General features: G+C 35.9%; 1 protein-coding gene across 4 annotated transcripts in view; it reads left to right on the top strand.

Moving 5' to 3' along the window:
• The window catches only part of TFDP2 (transcription factor Dp-2), a 61,177-nt gene that overhangs the window by 32,866 nt on the left and 12,683 nt on the right, over window positions 1–15,628 (top strand). For 3 of the 4 annotated variants that reach the window (XM_034063500.1, XM_031047177.2, XM_031047178.2), the window contains 6 exons: window positions 2,293–2,340; window positions 2,891–3,053; window positions 3,547–3,693; window positions 5,879–5,947; window positions 7,543–7,694; window positions 13,726–13,892. In XM_034063500.1, the coding sequence (XP_033919391.1) occupies window positions 2,293–2,340; window positions 2,891–3,053; window positions 3,547–3,693; window positions 5,879–5,947; window positions 7,543–7,694; window positions 13,726–13,892 (746 nt within the window). The remainder of the gene's footprint in view (window positions 1–2,292; window positions 2,341–2,890; window positions 3,054–3,546; window positions 3,694–5,878; window positions 5,948–7,542; window positions 7,695–13,725; window positions 13,893–15,628) is intronic. The other variant, XM_034063501.1, reaches the window with a different exon arrangement.

Here is a 15,628-nt window from a genome sequence, read left to right as displayed (position 1 = left end):
AATCAGAAATTCATGTGTCTGGTTAAAACAAGCCTTTATTTTTTTTCATGAATTCATGGTATATCCAAATAGCTTTGCTGTTGAACATATCGGAGGGTGCCAACAGAGGTAGAGACAGTCGGAAACACTTTCAAAGATGTTTAAGACCTAACTCTAATGGAAAATGTTGAATGTAATCAGTGTTGTACTTCTACTATTGTTTTACAATAGCAACAAGTTTTCATGGGGTTCTGAGGTACTCCATAGTAACATGACTGTCTTTATCTTCTCTAAGGAAATCTGGTCTTTACAGTATTTCAAGGTTTGTTTTTTCTTTCAATACCAGTACTGCTGAGCACTTCTGTCTCAAGACAGATGTAGTGCTTTGCCTCTGAAAATGAAACATTTATTTCTGTATCTCAGTTATCTTCTGTCATCAGTGATGAGTGTCAGTGGAAGCTTTCCAGCCCCAGAGGTGGGAAAATGGAGTATCTCAGAAACAGCAGAAGGGAGAGTACAGTGGTTGTACCTTGACTTTCTTCATTCTGTGCTGTAAGCAAGGAGTGTCCTAGGCTTGTGCTTCCCAGTCACTGTATCCCCAGCACCGAATCAATAAACTACATGCCCAGCTGGGAAGTTTTTAAGTTAGAATTTCCCCCCCCCCCCCGTGTTTATTTCCATAAATCCCTTTAAAATCTCTTCATTCTGATTTTATTTGGAAAAGGAGTTGTCAAAGATTACTTAGCTTCAGCAAATTTTGGGACATGTGGAGGCCAGACAGACAGAAGTTGGTTCAGTCCCCAGAGGAGGTGAAAAGCTGTAGTGTCTGTTCACAGCTGCTAAACCAGAGACTCAACACTCACTAGCTTTCTTAGGCTTCATCAAAACCTGGTGATGAAGATTATTGGAGTGCGTCAACCACCACCACCAAGGAAGAGCACCATCCTTTTATTCATATCCTGTCAAAATCCACAGTATTTCCAATGAGCTTAACTATCATTTCACCCATAAGAAGGAGCAAGATGTTCTCCAGACTGGCTGATCAGTATTGATCCCTGCAGAAGTCCATACAACAGGTCATATTTTCATCTGAAAATCAGAGATGAGGAAAGGCTCGGTGGTACTGCCAAGCCTAAGAGGTGACCCCTTGCTGAAGACAGTTGCAGAGGACCACAAACACTCCTTGCTTTACCCATTGTTTGCTCCTCTTCACAGATTCCAAGTTGTTTCCAAAATCAAATGAGACGAGAGCATGTTCACTCTCAGGGCTCCCTACCGCACCTCCAGCAGCCTGGCTTACAGTCCTGGGGCAGCTCTTCTTTCGTTTACTGCTGGTCCAGGTCCCTGTTGTGCACAGGAACACTGCAGCCCCTGCGCCAGCTGCAGCCAGCCCAAACCACATGGCCTGTGACTTTAAGCACCATGGACAGGGGTTGCCACAGACAGATCCTGCAGTGCTGAGGAAGATGTCTGTTGGTGGGATCTGGGTTGTGCAACCAGATACACGAGGCTTTCATGGCGTGGAGCTTCAAATACATAATTTTTGTTAAGCTCCCTTTTTTAGCATTGTCCGGTTTTAGCTGCAAAAGTATCTGCTGTGAGCCCTGGTTTTGAAATGATAAGGTAACAATGTGAAGTAATATGTTGTGAGCTCTTCAGCACTGTGTGCACTGTATCACCTGCAAGAATAAAATACAAGTTTGGAATACACCTGCAGTCTGCTTGCTGTAGCTTATGAACAGAACTATAAGGAAAGTGGCAATGACCGGTGACTGTTGCTCCTGTGCAGAACTCATCTCAACTACTTCCTCAGCGTATTGCTTTCAGCTCTGTATACATTAGCTCTAATATGAACAGCTTAAGTGTTTTACCTTGTTTTTTGTTTAAAGATACCAAAACATTCAGTGTCCTGGAAATACAGGATAGATTTGTGCACTGCTTAAGAGCATTTTTCTTCCAGAGGAAGAAATTTTAAATAGGAATTTTCAAAGGAGCCCAGCTTATCCTTTTTGAAGAGATTTTGTTATCTGTCTAGCTCACACCAGCACCTCCTATGGTTTCTGATTAAATGAGTTGCCTAAAATTATACAGGCAAAGCATGGTAAAATTGGGATTAGAAGTTCTATGGCAGTGATCTTAGAAAAACTCAAAGTCCTGACCACCTCCCCTCACTTTTTGTCAAGCTCTGTGTGTGCTATCCTCCCCCTTTTCAGTAAACAAATAAGAGTAAACATTAGGGCCCAAATACGTTGATTTTATTGGTCAAAATGTATAATGTGATTTTACTCTTAATTTTGAATTGTCTTTGCCTAGGGACAGAAAGCGGACCCAAGAATTTATAGAGTCAGATTTTTCAGAAAGGTGAGTTTTACCAAACATGTATTTGATGCATACAGTTAGACTTTTTTTACTTCAGATCTGCTCTGCAGAGAGATGGGAGTCATGTTCCCACTTCCACATAAAAGCTCTTGGTATGTTATTCCTTGTAGTTCATTACTCTTTGCTTTATCACTTTTCTATTGCAAGCACAAACATGGGTTGCCTATAAGTCTGGCTTTAAGCACTTAAACATCTTGTAATGTTTTCCCCATTTTTTGGTTGCTCTTTTGTGAAACTACCTGGAGATGAATTACAAATGTAGTTTTCTAAGGATCAGCCCAGCAGCAGCATGTGTTCAAGCATTATCCATGTAGCAATGGCTGAGAAAGGGGAAAGGATTCCAGTGCCCTTTTTTTTGACAGTATGAAAGAAATAAGAAGTTGATTCAAAAAAGCAGAACATCTTTATTTTTCATTTAGGTAGTACATGATGTCATCAGTCCTGATTCCTGTTGGAAAAAGTAGCCTTTTGCTGCATTACAAAGTAGCTTATGAAGATGTGATGTATTAAAACAATTTTTTTTTCCTTCCAGTAAGAGAAGCAAAAAAGGAGATAAAAATGGGAAGGGTCTGAGGCATTTTTCAATGAAAGTATGTGAAAAAGTTCAACGTAAAGGAACAACTTCGTACAATGAAGTTGCTGATGAACTGGTTTTGGAATTCACAAACTCTAATAGCCACCTAGCCACAGACTCGGTAAGCAAATATATGTGAAAATGTGTTACACCATCAAAAAGCTGTCTGGTTTATCATGGAATTGCGTCTCTTCTGTTTCTGCACTGTCCTGCCACACCAGATACCTTCCTTCATTACTTAACTACTTCCCAAATATAAAGACTTACCCTCTGAAATTTAAAAATACAGAATTAAAATCAAGAATTGAACTCCCTCTAAATTAGAAGCAAATTAGAGAAGTATGCCAAAGTAGTTAGGCTTCTCAACTGGAACAGACTTACCATTGTGTCAGTCTGCTGCACAGAGGCTTCAAGCAGGCCTGAGGCTTCCATCTGCAACCAACAGCTCACGTGATACCCAAGTAGTAGCACCAATAAAGACATCATGTTTTAATGCTCCTCTGATCTGAACTGCCATTCTGTCTTTTTATCTTCTATGTATCTCTAAAGGATATGTTCCATCTCTTTTTCCTTTTTGAATTTTTATTGTACTTGATTCTGTATTGTTTTCTTAGCAGGCTTATGATCAGAAAAATATTAGGCGGAGAGTTTATGATGCCCTCAATGTCCTGATGGCAATGAACATAATTTCAAAAGAGAAGAAGGAAATCAGATGGATTGGCCTTCCCACAAACTCAGCTCAGGAATGTCAGAATCTAGAGGTAAGGTGAGGTACATGGGAAATTTTGCATAGGTCAAAGGTTGTGATAATAGAGGTGCTTGACTTTAGAAGAGGGTACTTTTTCCTCAGTTGAATCAGATTGGTTTTGATTCTTGCACACTATGAAAATACCTCCTTTGATATTTGAATAAAGTGAAAGGATATGTTTATGTATACTTAGTGCAGTTTTGTGTATTATACAACATGAAGTTTGGGGAAAAAACCCACCTGTTCACCTTACAAAATCAGGGAATACTTTCAAGATTAAAGTCTGTAGTAGTCAGAATTAAACAGCAGAAGAGTCACAAGAATATATGGTGCAGTTATGCTTAGAAAATGGTATATATTTAAAAAGACACCAATTTTATGTTCCTGTCTGTACTTGGAAATGCCAGTCACAGGAAATGAAGTTGAAAAGTAATTCCTGCTAGGATGTTAAATGCTACTTAAAAACTGACAGGGAAAAAAAGGACATTTTACTTATTGGTGGTTTCCATTATTTCTCCAGCAGGCTGGGAGTTACTGTGTTTTTTGTAAGGATGCCAGAATTCATATGCACAAATGTTGCTTGTCCTTCAGGCCAAATGCTCTATAAATAAAAATCACAAGTCACTGTATTTACTGCAGACTGATGCACTGACTGTAAATACATTGTAATGTGTATTTTATTTGTGATACCTGTGGTATCAAATTACCTTAAAAGGTGGGTGGGATGCCTCTGCAGTACAGAACAATTATTTTTGTGCAAGTTAATTTACATTAGGTGTCATTCTAGATGTGGTAACGAAGCTTTTACTGTCTGTCCAGCAGACAGTACTTTACTGTACAGCAACCTGGAAAATACATCCACCCAGCAAGTAGGCAGATGCTCAACCATTTTTCTTCAGGATTCTGTTTTTTAAAAAGCTACAGTTAAATGTACATTTTCAAATTCTTTCCAGTGAATGCATTATCTTAAGTATAGGTTATTGTTAAAATCTGGAACTTGAATTTCATTGTCTCATCAGCCATGATCTTACACTTTTCACTGTTTCAGGCTCCAATTGCATATGCACAAAATGGAAGCCAGGCATAGTTCTTTAAAATGTTGCTTCCTATGACATAACTGAAAAAATAGAAAATAAAGCTGCATTTGCATGGTGTGAAAACCTGAATTCATTTGCCTCTTTAAGGCTGTGTAAAGTGTGAACTCTTTTTCATGTGTTCTTACATAGTAAGATTGCCAGAACAAAAATGAGAAACCAGTACAAAAAAGCTTGTTATATAGAAACCATGTCTAACTTAGAATCTGTATTGTGTATTGGTTTTAAGGGTTACATGTTTGTCCCAGCAAAGAAAGTCTTCAACTGTGCTCTGAACGAAACTTTAAGGAGGGGGTGCGGGTCCACAAAGCACCACTGTAAATAAAATAGGGGAGTTTAGTTTTGACAGACTGCATCGTTTACTAGGGTTGCCCTAGGACACTAAAGTGTCCTTGGTTGTCTCTGCAGTGTCAGTAGTCATTGGTGCCATTGCTGTCCCAAACACTGCATATTTAGGTTGAATACAGCTTTGACCCTCAAACTAGCATTAAAAGAACTGTTGCAAGAAATGAAACCTGTGCTCATGTAGATAATGTTACCTCCACCCCCTTTTGTTGCTGAAATCTTGTTAGTTTAAGCAAGTCTCAAATAAGTAGTCCAAACAAAAATTGGAGTTCTGTGGAAACATGCAGGTGATGATCCTGAGCACAGTCTCCACACATTTATGTCTGATAGCTTGCAGCCAGAACAACAGTGGAAGGGGTGTGCACAATTCCAAAAGAGTGGGGGGCAGAATGGAAAAAAAAGGAACCAACCAACTAATCCCAAAGCACCCTTTCCTCAAGTACTTAGTTTGGTACTAATTGGCATTCAGTGCACAATAGAAAAGAGAGGAGGAATGGGAAGGACACCAGTTTATTTATTGACCTTTTTCATGGAGAAACTCCTGTGGCTGTGCAATTCGTCTATTTTGAAAAATAACACAATATATGGCAAATGGGTAGGCCTGAAAAAACTTCTGCAGTTTACTTACTATGCCCTGGAACCACCATTTTTAAAGAAAGCATGAATTTCTGTAAGGTGCAGCTGTAAAGCCTCTTCAGTTTGGCACACTGGAACAAACAAGGTAACCAAGTAAATATCCTGATGCATTTATATTTTAAGATAGAAAAACAGAAGCGGATTGAAAGGATAAAACAGAAGCGAGCCCAGCTACAAGAACTGCTGCTGCAGGTATACTTAATTATTTTTTCTGTAAATGAAATCACCAAGTTCTGATCTGACATATTAGATCTTCTGAAGTTCTTCCTAGATTTATTTAGCAGCTATGATATACTATGGAGAAAAGTTTCATGCTGTGACCTTCCTGGCTTCTAGTAGGGGTACCTCTTACCTTCACTCTCTGGTCTGTGTTTACTATAGTGAACAGGCATGCTGCTGCAGCAGTGTGCCACAAGCGTTTTCTTAGTGTTCTGAAGGTCTGTCACCATTAGTGGGAATGGGAACACCTTGCAACTGCTTCCACTGACTCAAAGTTCCCCCCACAGAGTTTGCTTCTTGGAGCAGTTCTTACAGAAAATTTCTCTCTGATTCTAAGCAACAAAATTTACAACACAACGTGTGTAAATGAATAGAGAGTTGTTTTGGAGGAGACAGACAGACACTCCTGGATCTTTAGAGTGGGAAATCCAACTCTTACCTTCTGACATGCACCTTTAAGATGACTTAGATTTTGGCTTTGCAGAAATTTATTTCAAATGCATCTTTGCTTATAAAGTGAAATTTTCTAAATAGCTAGAAGCATTCTTAAGAGTTTCAGTCTGTGAAGACTTTCAGTAATTTAATGTATTTGGGCTCTTTTAATGAGGTTACAGGCAATAAGGCTATTTTTTTTCCTGGTGCAACTATATGGATAAAATTTTAATGTAATTAGCTATAGACTGAAACTTTTAAATATCTAATGCTTCTTGTTTCATCACCAAAAACTGTTTCTCTACTTAGGGTACAATTCTATCTATCTGACCTAATAAATTAGCAGCTTCTATAACAGTAACATGAAATTATCCTGGTGACAGTAAGGCAACTCAGGCCCTCTTAACTATTAATCTGAAAATGACAGAGTTGGATTCCTTTACTGTCTACAACTGTTATTATTTCCTTGATTATGTTCATTGTCAAGTGGTTCACAAGTGCTTTGGGATTCTGTCTAGCCATCTTCCCCTTAAGTGAACTAAGTAGTGCCTCAAACTGGGTAAGCACACTGACTTCCAGTCCCTCAAATAACATCTCCCAAACCCACACATTTTCATACATATGCAGTCAGAGGTAACAGCAAGGGAGCTGCATCATAAACAGCACCTGTTTAAAAACTTGCTAACTTTTCTGAGAGAGAAAAGAGGGAGATGGATGAGACGGGGAGGAGAATACAGGTCCTGGGAAGTGGGAAATGTTGGCATTTCTGATAATTATTTTTTCAGTATAAGTAGTTCCCAATGTGAGGTAGTTGTGCATATAATGTAACAGTGCCTCCAGTGCCTTTTTGGAAGGAATGGGGAACTGTTCTTCACCAAGCTTTATTTTATTGCTCCTGTCTTGTTTCTCCTTTGGGGACTGTGAGTGGGGGACACAGTCATTAGGAGCTGTGTGAGAAGCTAATGTTTTAACTTTTGTTCCTGGTGAGCCACACTAGTGCAGAGAGGGAGTCAGGCTACAACTTATCTTTTGACAGAAAATTCCTGGAGCTGTTGGGAGTTGGTAAATAAGAGCTTGTGAAGTTCCACACTGATGCCTTCTATTTGTCAGTGATTATTTTCTCTTTCTTTTCACAGCAAATAGCATTCAAAAACTTGGTACAAAGAAATCAGCAAAATGAACAACGAAATCAAGGCCCTCCAGCTTTGAACTCCATAATACAGCTGCCTTTCTTAATAGTCAACACTAGCAAAAGAACAGTTATAGACTGCAGCATATCAAGTGATAAGTGAGTGTTTATGGAATCAATTTTCAGAACTATATATTCTTTGTGAATGGAATTTTTATTAGAACAAATCAGAGAACTTCTCTAGTTTACTAGAAGTGAATTAAAAATGCTATTGTCACTTCAGGGGGGTGTTCTAGCTTTTTTGTTTGTTTTGGTTTGTTTATATATATGTGTGTGTGTATATATGTATATAATATATAATGTCATATGTATTATGTTATATATTAGGTATATTGTAGCACATATATATGATATGTAATACATATAAATATAAGTCAACATATTAATGAAGTGTCATATAAATATAATATTACATTAAAAATTAATAAAAATTACAATAGTATGAAATTATAACATATGTATGATATGTAATATATCTATTATAGAATCTAGTATAATAGATATATCATACATTATATAGTTTTCATTTATATCAAATTAATATCTATGTGACAAATTGTTTTATTATAATGATATTGTAGAATATTATCATATAGCATAAGATTATCATATGCAATATGGTTTGATATGATTATATGATAAAATATCATACCTAATATATAGTATATATTAATGTGTATATTGATACGTAAATAACTATAGAAATATATGATTGTATTAATACATTAGATATATTGAAATAGGACATAATATATATACTGTATAATATATAATTTATAGTATGTATAATTAGAATTTTATTTAAAACAGTTCTATTTAATATCTGTAATATATTAAAGATACTAATATCAAAATATATTCAGATATATTGATTTATAATGTATATTATGTGTAATTATGCAACTTTACATATATTATAAAATTTTATAGTATTTGTCTATAGCATAACATGATACATATATGCTCTCTATATAAAATATCTAACATATATATGCTTGTTATATATAAACATGTAACATTTTATATATGTTTATAACATGTATAGAATATATACTCTATTCCAATATTATTTATGCTATAATATATATTTATAGAATACTATATTATTAGATTATTGTATTATAAATGATCTATATTATTTTATATTATATACTAAATATAATATCTGCTGTTACTATATAAGCATATAGACACAGAATATTATATGATATAATATCAATTATAAGATATTATACACTATCTATTAAATATAATATGTAAGTATATAAGTATATAAATATATAACTATATAAATATAAATATAATATATGCTATATGATAACTTTTACATTACATTATATAACTATATTTGTGTTATATTATCTGTCATATATAATTTATATTATGTATATAAGGTTGCATATTATATGTATAATATACATAATATATGTAATTATATATAATGTATAAAGTTTATGTTTATATGCTTATGTATTAACATTAGATATAAATCCTTAGTATATTAATATAGAATATTTACAATATAATGTAATGTATAATAGCTATATAAATGAGACATATCAATAAATATTAATAGAAATATTACATTTTATATTAATAAATAGATTTGTTATATATGTACTATATAATGTATTGTTTAGTAATACACAGTATATAAATATATTGATATCTATTGATATCAATAAATGATGTAATATACACTATATATTAATATATAGTAATTTATAGAAATATATAGTGAAATATATATGACGTATAATTATCTATAATATATATAGTATTATATACCTTACGCATATATATACACATATATACATATTTTTATATATATATAAACAAACCAAAACCAACAAAAAATAAACAAAATACCTCCCTGAAGTGACAATAGCTAATTTAAATTACTTTTAGTAAACTATATATATAAAAAATGCAGTATGTTTAGCAACTTTGCCTTAAAGCCATTAGTTAAAACATGCTGACTTTCACTGTTTCTAAAAGGCACTTCAGACTGACATTTCAAAGAACATTCACTATGCAGAAAGAACTGAATGGAATTCTATGCTAGGATAGCACCAGTATGTGTTAGTGTTTCTGAATTCATATTTCTAATGTGCCATAAATATATTTAGTCAGAAACACAAAGTGGTCCATGTAACACAAAAGTAAAAGCCTAGAGGTGATAGTAATAACTTTGAAAGTAGAAAGCAGAAAGGTGTGGCTGACCCTTTGAAGGGAAAAAAAAGGAAGGATATGATACAGAAATTTGAAATACTGCCTTTGTAAGCAAATTGATAAAGTTGCCCTAAGTAATCTGAAAATCTTCCACTTAGGTATTTCTGGTTGCTTATCCTCTTCATCCCATGAAAATATAGCTGGAAGTATGAGGTACTGTTATGCTAACTTTTAATGAGATCACAGTTTATTAGCTGAAAGCAGCTGGCTCTGCCTCAATAGTGAAGATTACAGACTTCACTCAGTGCTATTCAAATCCCATATTGAACTTGAATTCCATTAACATGGCAAAATAGACAGTCTCTAGTAACCTAACTACCAATGTGCAAAAGCAATATTATTAAAGGTTGAATTTTTGTAGAAAATTTGGCTGAAGTCCAGTACATTCTGTGACAGAACTTCAGGAATACTTCCATTTATGCTGTATTTCAGCAAGTTGGGAATTTTAGATTCTATATTGATTCAGCTTGACTGTACAGCAATTTTATCAGCATACTGTGCAGTTCTCACTGCACTTTAAAAATGTTTTCCATTTAGGTTTGAGGTCATTTAAAAGTTCAATAGTTTCATACTGAAGCTTCAGAACTGCTGATTTTAAGTTGTCAGAGATTAACCTGGAATTTGGGATTTAGAAAAGGTTAGCAACATGCCTCCAGTTTCAAACTGTAAGAAAGCAGTACTACTAAGAATGAACACACCAAAATGATCTAAGCTGTTGATACTTCATTTTATATAACCCAGCTTCAATATTGCTGTCATCTGGAGGTCATTAAGTGTACAACCCAAATTAAGCAAGCTTTCCACTGTGGTTGTTGTTTGTACAACTGATTAGTGACAGCAGCAGTGTGTAAACAGTGGCAGAAACTGCTTGTGTTTAAAGCACCATTCTGTTGATCTGCTAAATAAGGCAGTTGTCAAAAGTGGTCGCTTTCATTTGTCAAAACTAATTCTGTAATTTATTAGAGAGTGTTCGTGCTGCATAACTGGTCAGCTTGAGTGCCTTCCCTTTAAGGTCAGTTAATAATCCACTACTTAAAGGGCTTCCATTCCGTCTCCCAAATAACATTCATATATGTTATCAACACTGGTTGGTTGATATTTATAATGCCACAGCAGGTGATGTTAGAAAGTCCAATGAACAGACAACTTCATAGCATTTGCTACTAAAAACTATTTACAGAGGGTCTTCTAAAATAATTGCTTGGAAAAATGGTACATATAAAGGGGACTTAGCATCATGAGGAACATAGATTTGTGTCTCCTAAGGTTTTTCCTATGCAAGGACAGGCTTCATCTAGCAAAAACAGGATGAAATTTCTCACATGCAAAACAAAGAGGTTGAGGTTACTGGGCAAGTTTTGTTTAGAGTTTGAGAAGGCAGGCAGCTGGGTGCCAGGCAGCACACTGGGAATGGCATTTCTGAAGCTGGTGTCAAGAAAAGCAGAGTCTGAAGATAAAATAGTTAAAAATTACATTGAAAAGATGAGGCACCTGAACAAGTAAGTCCCGTTTAAAGAGGAAAAAAAATGTATTTATTGTATAAGGTGCCTCTATGTAAATGCTGTAGGTCTTGGGGAAAAGGAGTAAATAAATAAAAAAGAACCAGAATACCTATTTTTAAACAAGCATTCAAACACAGTAGAGGTATCAGAAGTGTGGAAAATTAGAACATGTCGCTTTTAATGGGAAACACAGAGGATTTTGCTATTGGACATACAATACTATCCGTGAAAGTAAACATGTAGAAAGTAGGCTATTGTACCCGTAGAGAAAGAATTACCTGCAAGAGCAGAAAGTCCACATTAAATTAATTGTTGATCAAATTTGCACTTACCTTGGGAAGGGACAGGAACTGCACCTAAACTTCACATTCACAGCATTGGCCTCTGGAGTGATCTTTTAGCACTGAATTGTAAGATGGCAGCCCAGTAGATCATTCTATGAGAACAAAAACAGATTTCTCAAGAACAGCCAAAACAATGCTGGGAATTACTAGCAAAACCAGTAAGAAATATAATGTAAAACTAGTTGTGTGTAGTGCTTTCATGTCTGGAATACTATATCCTCTCTTGTTCTTGGAAAAAGTGTAGCATAACCAGGAGAGAGACACAGGAGGGCAGCAGGAATTAATAAGGCTACAAAAAAGCTTTCACAGAAGGAACAGATGGACTCTGTGGCCTAGAAAAAGAGGACAGTGGATTCACAGGTTTCTGTAAAATAATGGATGACATGGAGTGTTTGCATAGAGAACACCTGGACACGGTTGCTTATTGAAGTTAAGAGACAAGAGCAGATACCAGGTGCTAGGTTATAGACATAAGGAATATAAGTGGTTTTGTAATAGTCAGTCTATATAGATCATAGCATTTGATGTTGCTCATGACAAAAGTTTCTGTATGTTCTAAAGGGAGTCATGTCAAGTCCCTGACAGAAAATCCTCAAATAGATCTTAACAGCAGAGGTGAAGGAAGTGCAGGAACTTCCTGCATCAGGGGCTGCAGGTTGCTGGAGACTATATCTGGGGGAATACTACTGTAAGTAAGTTTGTTTGGAACCTTGAAGGGGGATGGAAAGGAATTCAGCTCCTTTCTAACATCTAGTATTTGGCCACAACACCCGAGAGGAGAAAGCCAGAGCTATCAGTAAATACAGACTTTAGTCTTTGTACCATAAAAGCCGAATTCAGTAATAACTTAGTTACTACACAGCTTGCTGGTAACTTGCTATGACATTTCTCCCATCCCCTGTTTGTGCAAACATAATTAATTACTTGACTTCAGGTGCACCAGTCCAGGTAGCAGGAAAGTCATTGCACCAGTTAAAGGTACAGTGATACATCTTATTTTCCCTTTTGATGTGGTTATGCTTAAATAAGTACAGATGCATAAGCAATAGGTTTTACAGGTAATACTGTGTAAGTCACAAAAGAGATGATGCTTGTAACTGACAGTTACACCTAGTTCCAAGCATGTAGATTACTAAATGAGAATGTTGTGCTTAAGCACAAAAGATGAAAATTTTCCAAACTTACTGGATCCAAGAAAATTAGTATTTAAATTAAAAAAAAATAAAATAAAAAAATCCGCATGTGACATGAGCTTGGAGAGCTAATGGAAGACCCACCAGTGAGTTATCTTTTAAAGACTGCCTCTCACAGATGGGTTGCTTTTCCAGGCATAAAGGATTTGTTAGCAGAAAATGTGGCACTGGGAGTCAGCCTATATTGCGATCCCTGGACTGGGGCTGTCCGGGCATTTAATAGCCTCTGATCAGAGCGTAAGGCCAGTCACCACAGGTGCCCCTGCTTTTCTTCAAGCTATCTTAAGTTTAAATTACTATTTCCACTTTTATATGCAATGAAAAGCATTCTGAGAGTCCTGCAGCAGAAATGGTAGGTTGTGAACATAAAGGACTTAGAACAGACTGCTTTGCTAGCTGCATCCAAAAATGCAAAACTAGACCAAGGTAAATGGGTCACTTCACAGGAGGAGCATTGCACATTAGAACAGAAAATGAAATGTACAAGAAACAAAAACAAAATAGTTATTTTGGTGACAGAGCTGCAGATGACCTTTAAAAATACTGGATTTAGTACAAGTGGAGGTTCATGTTCAATAAGGCCTCCCTCTTCTCCTTTGAATCTGTTTAATGAGGTAGAAAACTTTAGACTTCCTGCAGTGGTAAAGTTACTTTAATTGAGAAAGTGCCATATTACATCCCATAGGCATGCCAGTAACAGAAGCAGAAGAGAAAAAGCATTTGCTGTACTTTTTTTTCCCTTAAGGACCCTTTGCAGATAATGAAGGACTGGGATACTTACCTCAATGCAGGATGAACTGGCAAAACCCACATAGCTGTGCTCTTTTCAAGGCATCTCACTTTGACTTTTCACATGCAGATTTGAATACCTCTTTAATTTCGATAACACTTTTGAGATTCATGATGACAGTGAGGTGCTGAAGAGAATGGGAATGTCCTTTGGGCTCGAGTCAGGCAAATGCTCAGCTGAGGACCTAAGAACTGCAAAATCACTGGTGCCCAAAGCTTTAGAAGGCTACATCACAGGTAAGTTATAGATGAGACTTTTACATTCCTGATCAAATTCAAAGCATTAGTTAACCGAAGCAGATTTAATGATACTAACCCACATAAGTACATAACAGTTGAAGTTTTGTGGGAGCTAGTAGGGTTGGTACAGAAACCAGTTCTTTTACAGGTCATTTTGGAAGGTTTATCATAGTTGTCCTGTAAATTTAATTCACACTGATCTATAACAGCAAACTTCTGAGTGAATTGTGTTATGAAGAAGTTATTTCTTAAATAGCTGAACTGACACCAAGGTCAGATTTTCATAACACCAGATGAATGAAGAAGCAGACTGGAAGGCAGCTCCTCCAAAGTTGAGGAGGAAAAGGAAAGAAAAAGATCATCTTAAAGTGAGTGAATGTAATCTACAAGTGACTCCCAAGCCACCTGAGAACAGAGCTGCTCTAAATAAAGCAAAAAGCTCCAAAGAATTCCAGGACAAGAGTCTCACACTGAGGCTTTTACCTCCCCTAGTCACACTGCTTGAACAGGTCACACTTAATAGGCTCAGACCTTCAACTACTGCACTAGAGTTGCTAAAATTTGTAATCACTCCTTTAGTTAGTGTCAGACTGTGTTCTTCTTGCTCTGCCCAGACATAAAAGTAGGCCAGTATTTCCTCAAGTTTCTGGAGGGACTTCATCTTTAAGGGAAGTGTTACCCAAGAATTAACTGTATGCACACCTTCGTTTTTGAAGGGGGGAGCAAAACTATTGCCTTGACTTCTCTACTAGTGAGGCTTGATTAAACTACAGTAGTTTAAAAGTCTTTCATACAGCTTCAAAATTTGACTTTTTACCTTTACAAAAGGTGATTCCTTTCTGGTGGCAACACTTAATCCTTATGTCAGGATAATTTAAAATGCAGGCTTTATATTAATGCTGTTTTGTTTTGCTAAGGATAATATAGTTAAGTAGTCAGAAAGCTGAGTGTGTGGGTTTGTATGTCCTTGATTTTACTATGTCAGAGAATTGAGAATTAAACAGTTGCTTAAAATTTGTGATACGAAAACACTGATGGATATAAATTAGAACTCAGCTACATTCACTAAGATCAGTACATTATAAATGGCTTAACATTCCAAACTACATCAAATGTGCTTATGTTTATCGAGGCTTGTTTGTGTTTTCCTGGTCCCCTTGTGCTGTGGGTTTCAAAACTATGATTACATTTTTAATTTCAGTCAGTTTTGAAAATGCCCCCCCCCAGGTCTTTATAAGGCTGCACTGATGTGAAAAAGAGGTTGAAAGAAATCTTAATTTGTTCCTTGCTGGCTCATTCAACTGAAAATTACCTACTGCATTTACCACCAATGTGAAAAAAGGGGAAAGGAGCAGAACCCACATCTTTTGACAGTGGTGCAGTGTTCAGGTTACTTAACTGTGCCTGTCTTTCAAGGAACGAACTAAAATTTCTGTTCCATTTTAAACCTGCATTAATTTTTCTTCAGAGAACAGGGTTGCTTTACATTTGCAAAAAAAAAAACCCTGTCATTACACTGTATACCAAATAAAACCAGCTTTAATGATTTCAGTGGTAAATATCTAAACTAGCGCTTAGTAGGTCATTTTAGTTTGCTTTGAAAAAAATTTAGTCATACTAAGTACTGCTGGTGGGGTTTTTATTGAAAGTACTGAAGGCAAAACAACCATTATGTTCCTGTGCAAGTGAGAAACAAATAGGCCTCTGTTTCAAATAAACTAACCCAAAAAGAA

Source organism: Melopsittacus undulatus, chromosome 6 (assembly GCF_012275295.1).
Source record: "Melopsittacus undulatus isolate bMelUnd1 chromosome 6, bMelUnd1.mat.Z, whole genome shotgun sequence".
In the NCBI taxonomy this organism is placed as follows: domain Eukaryota; kingdom Metazoa; phylum Chordata; class Aves; order Psittaciformes; family Psittaculidae; genus Melopsittacus; species Melopsittacus undulatus.
Note: the sequence above shows the minus strand (reverse complement) of the source record. Positions and strands in the feature narration are given on the sequence as shown.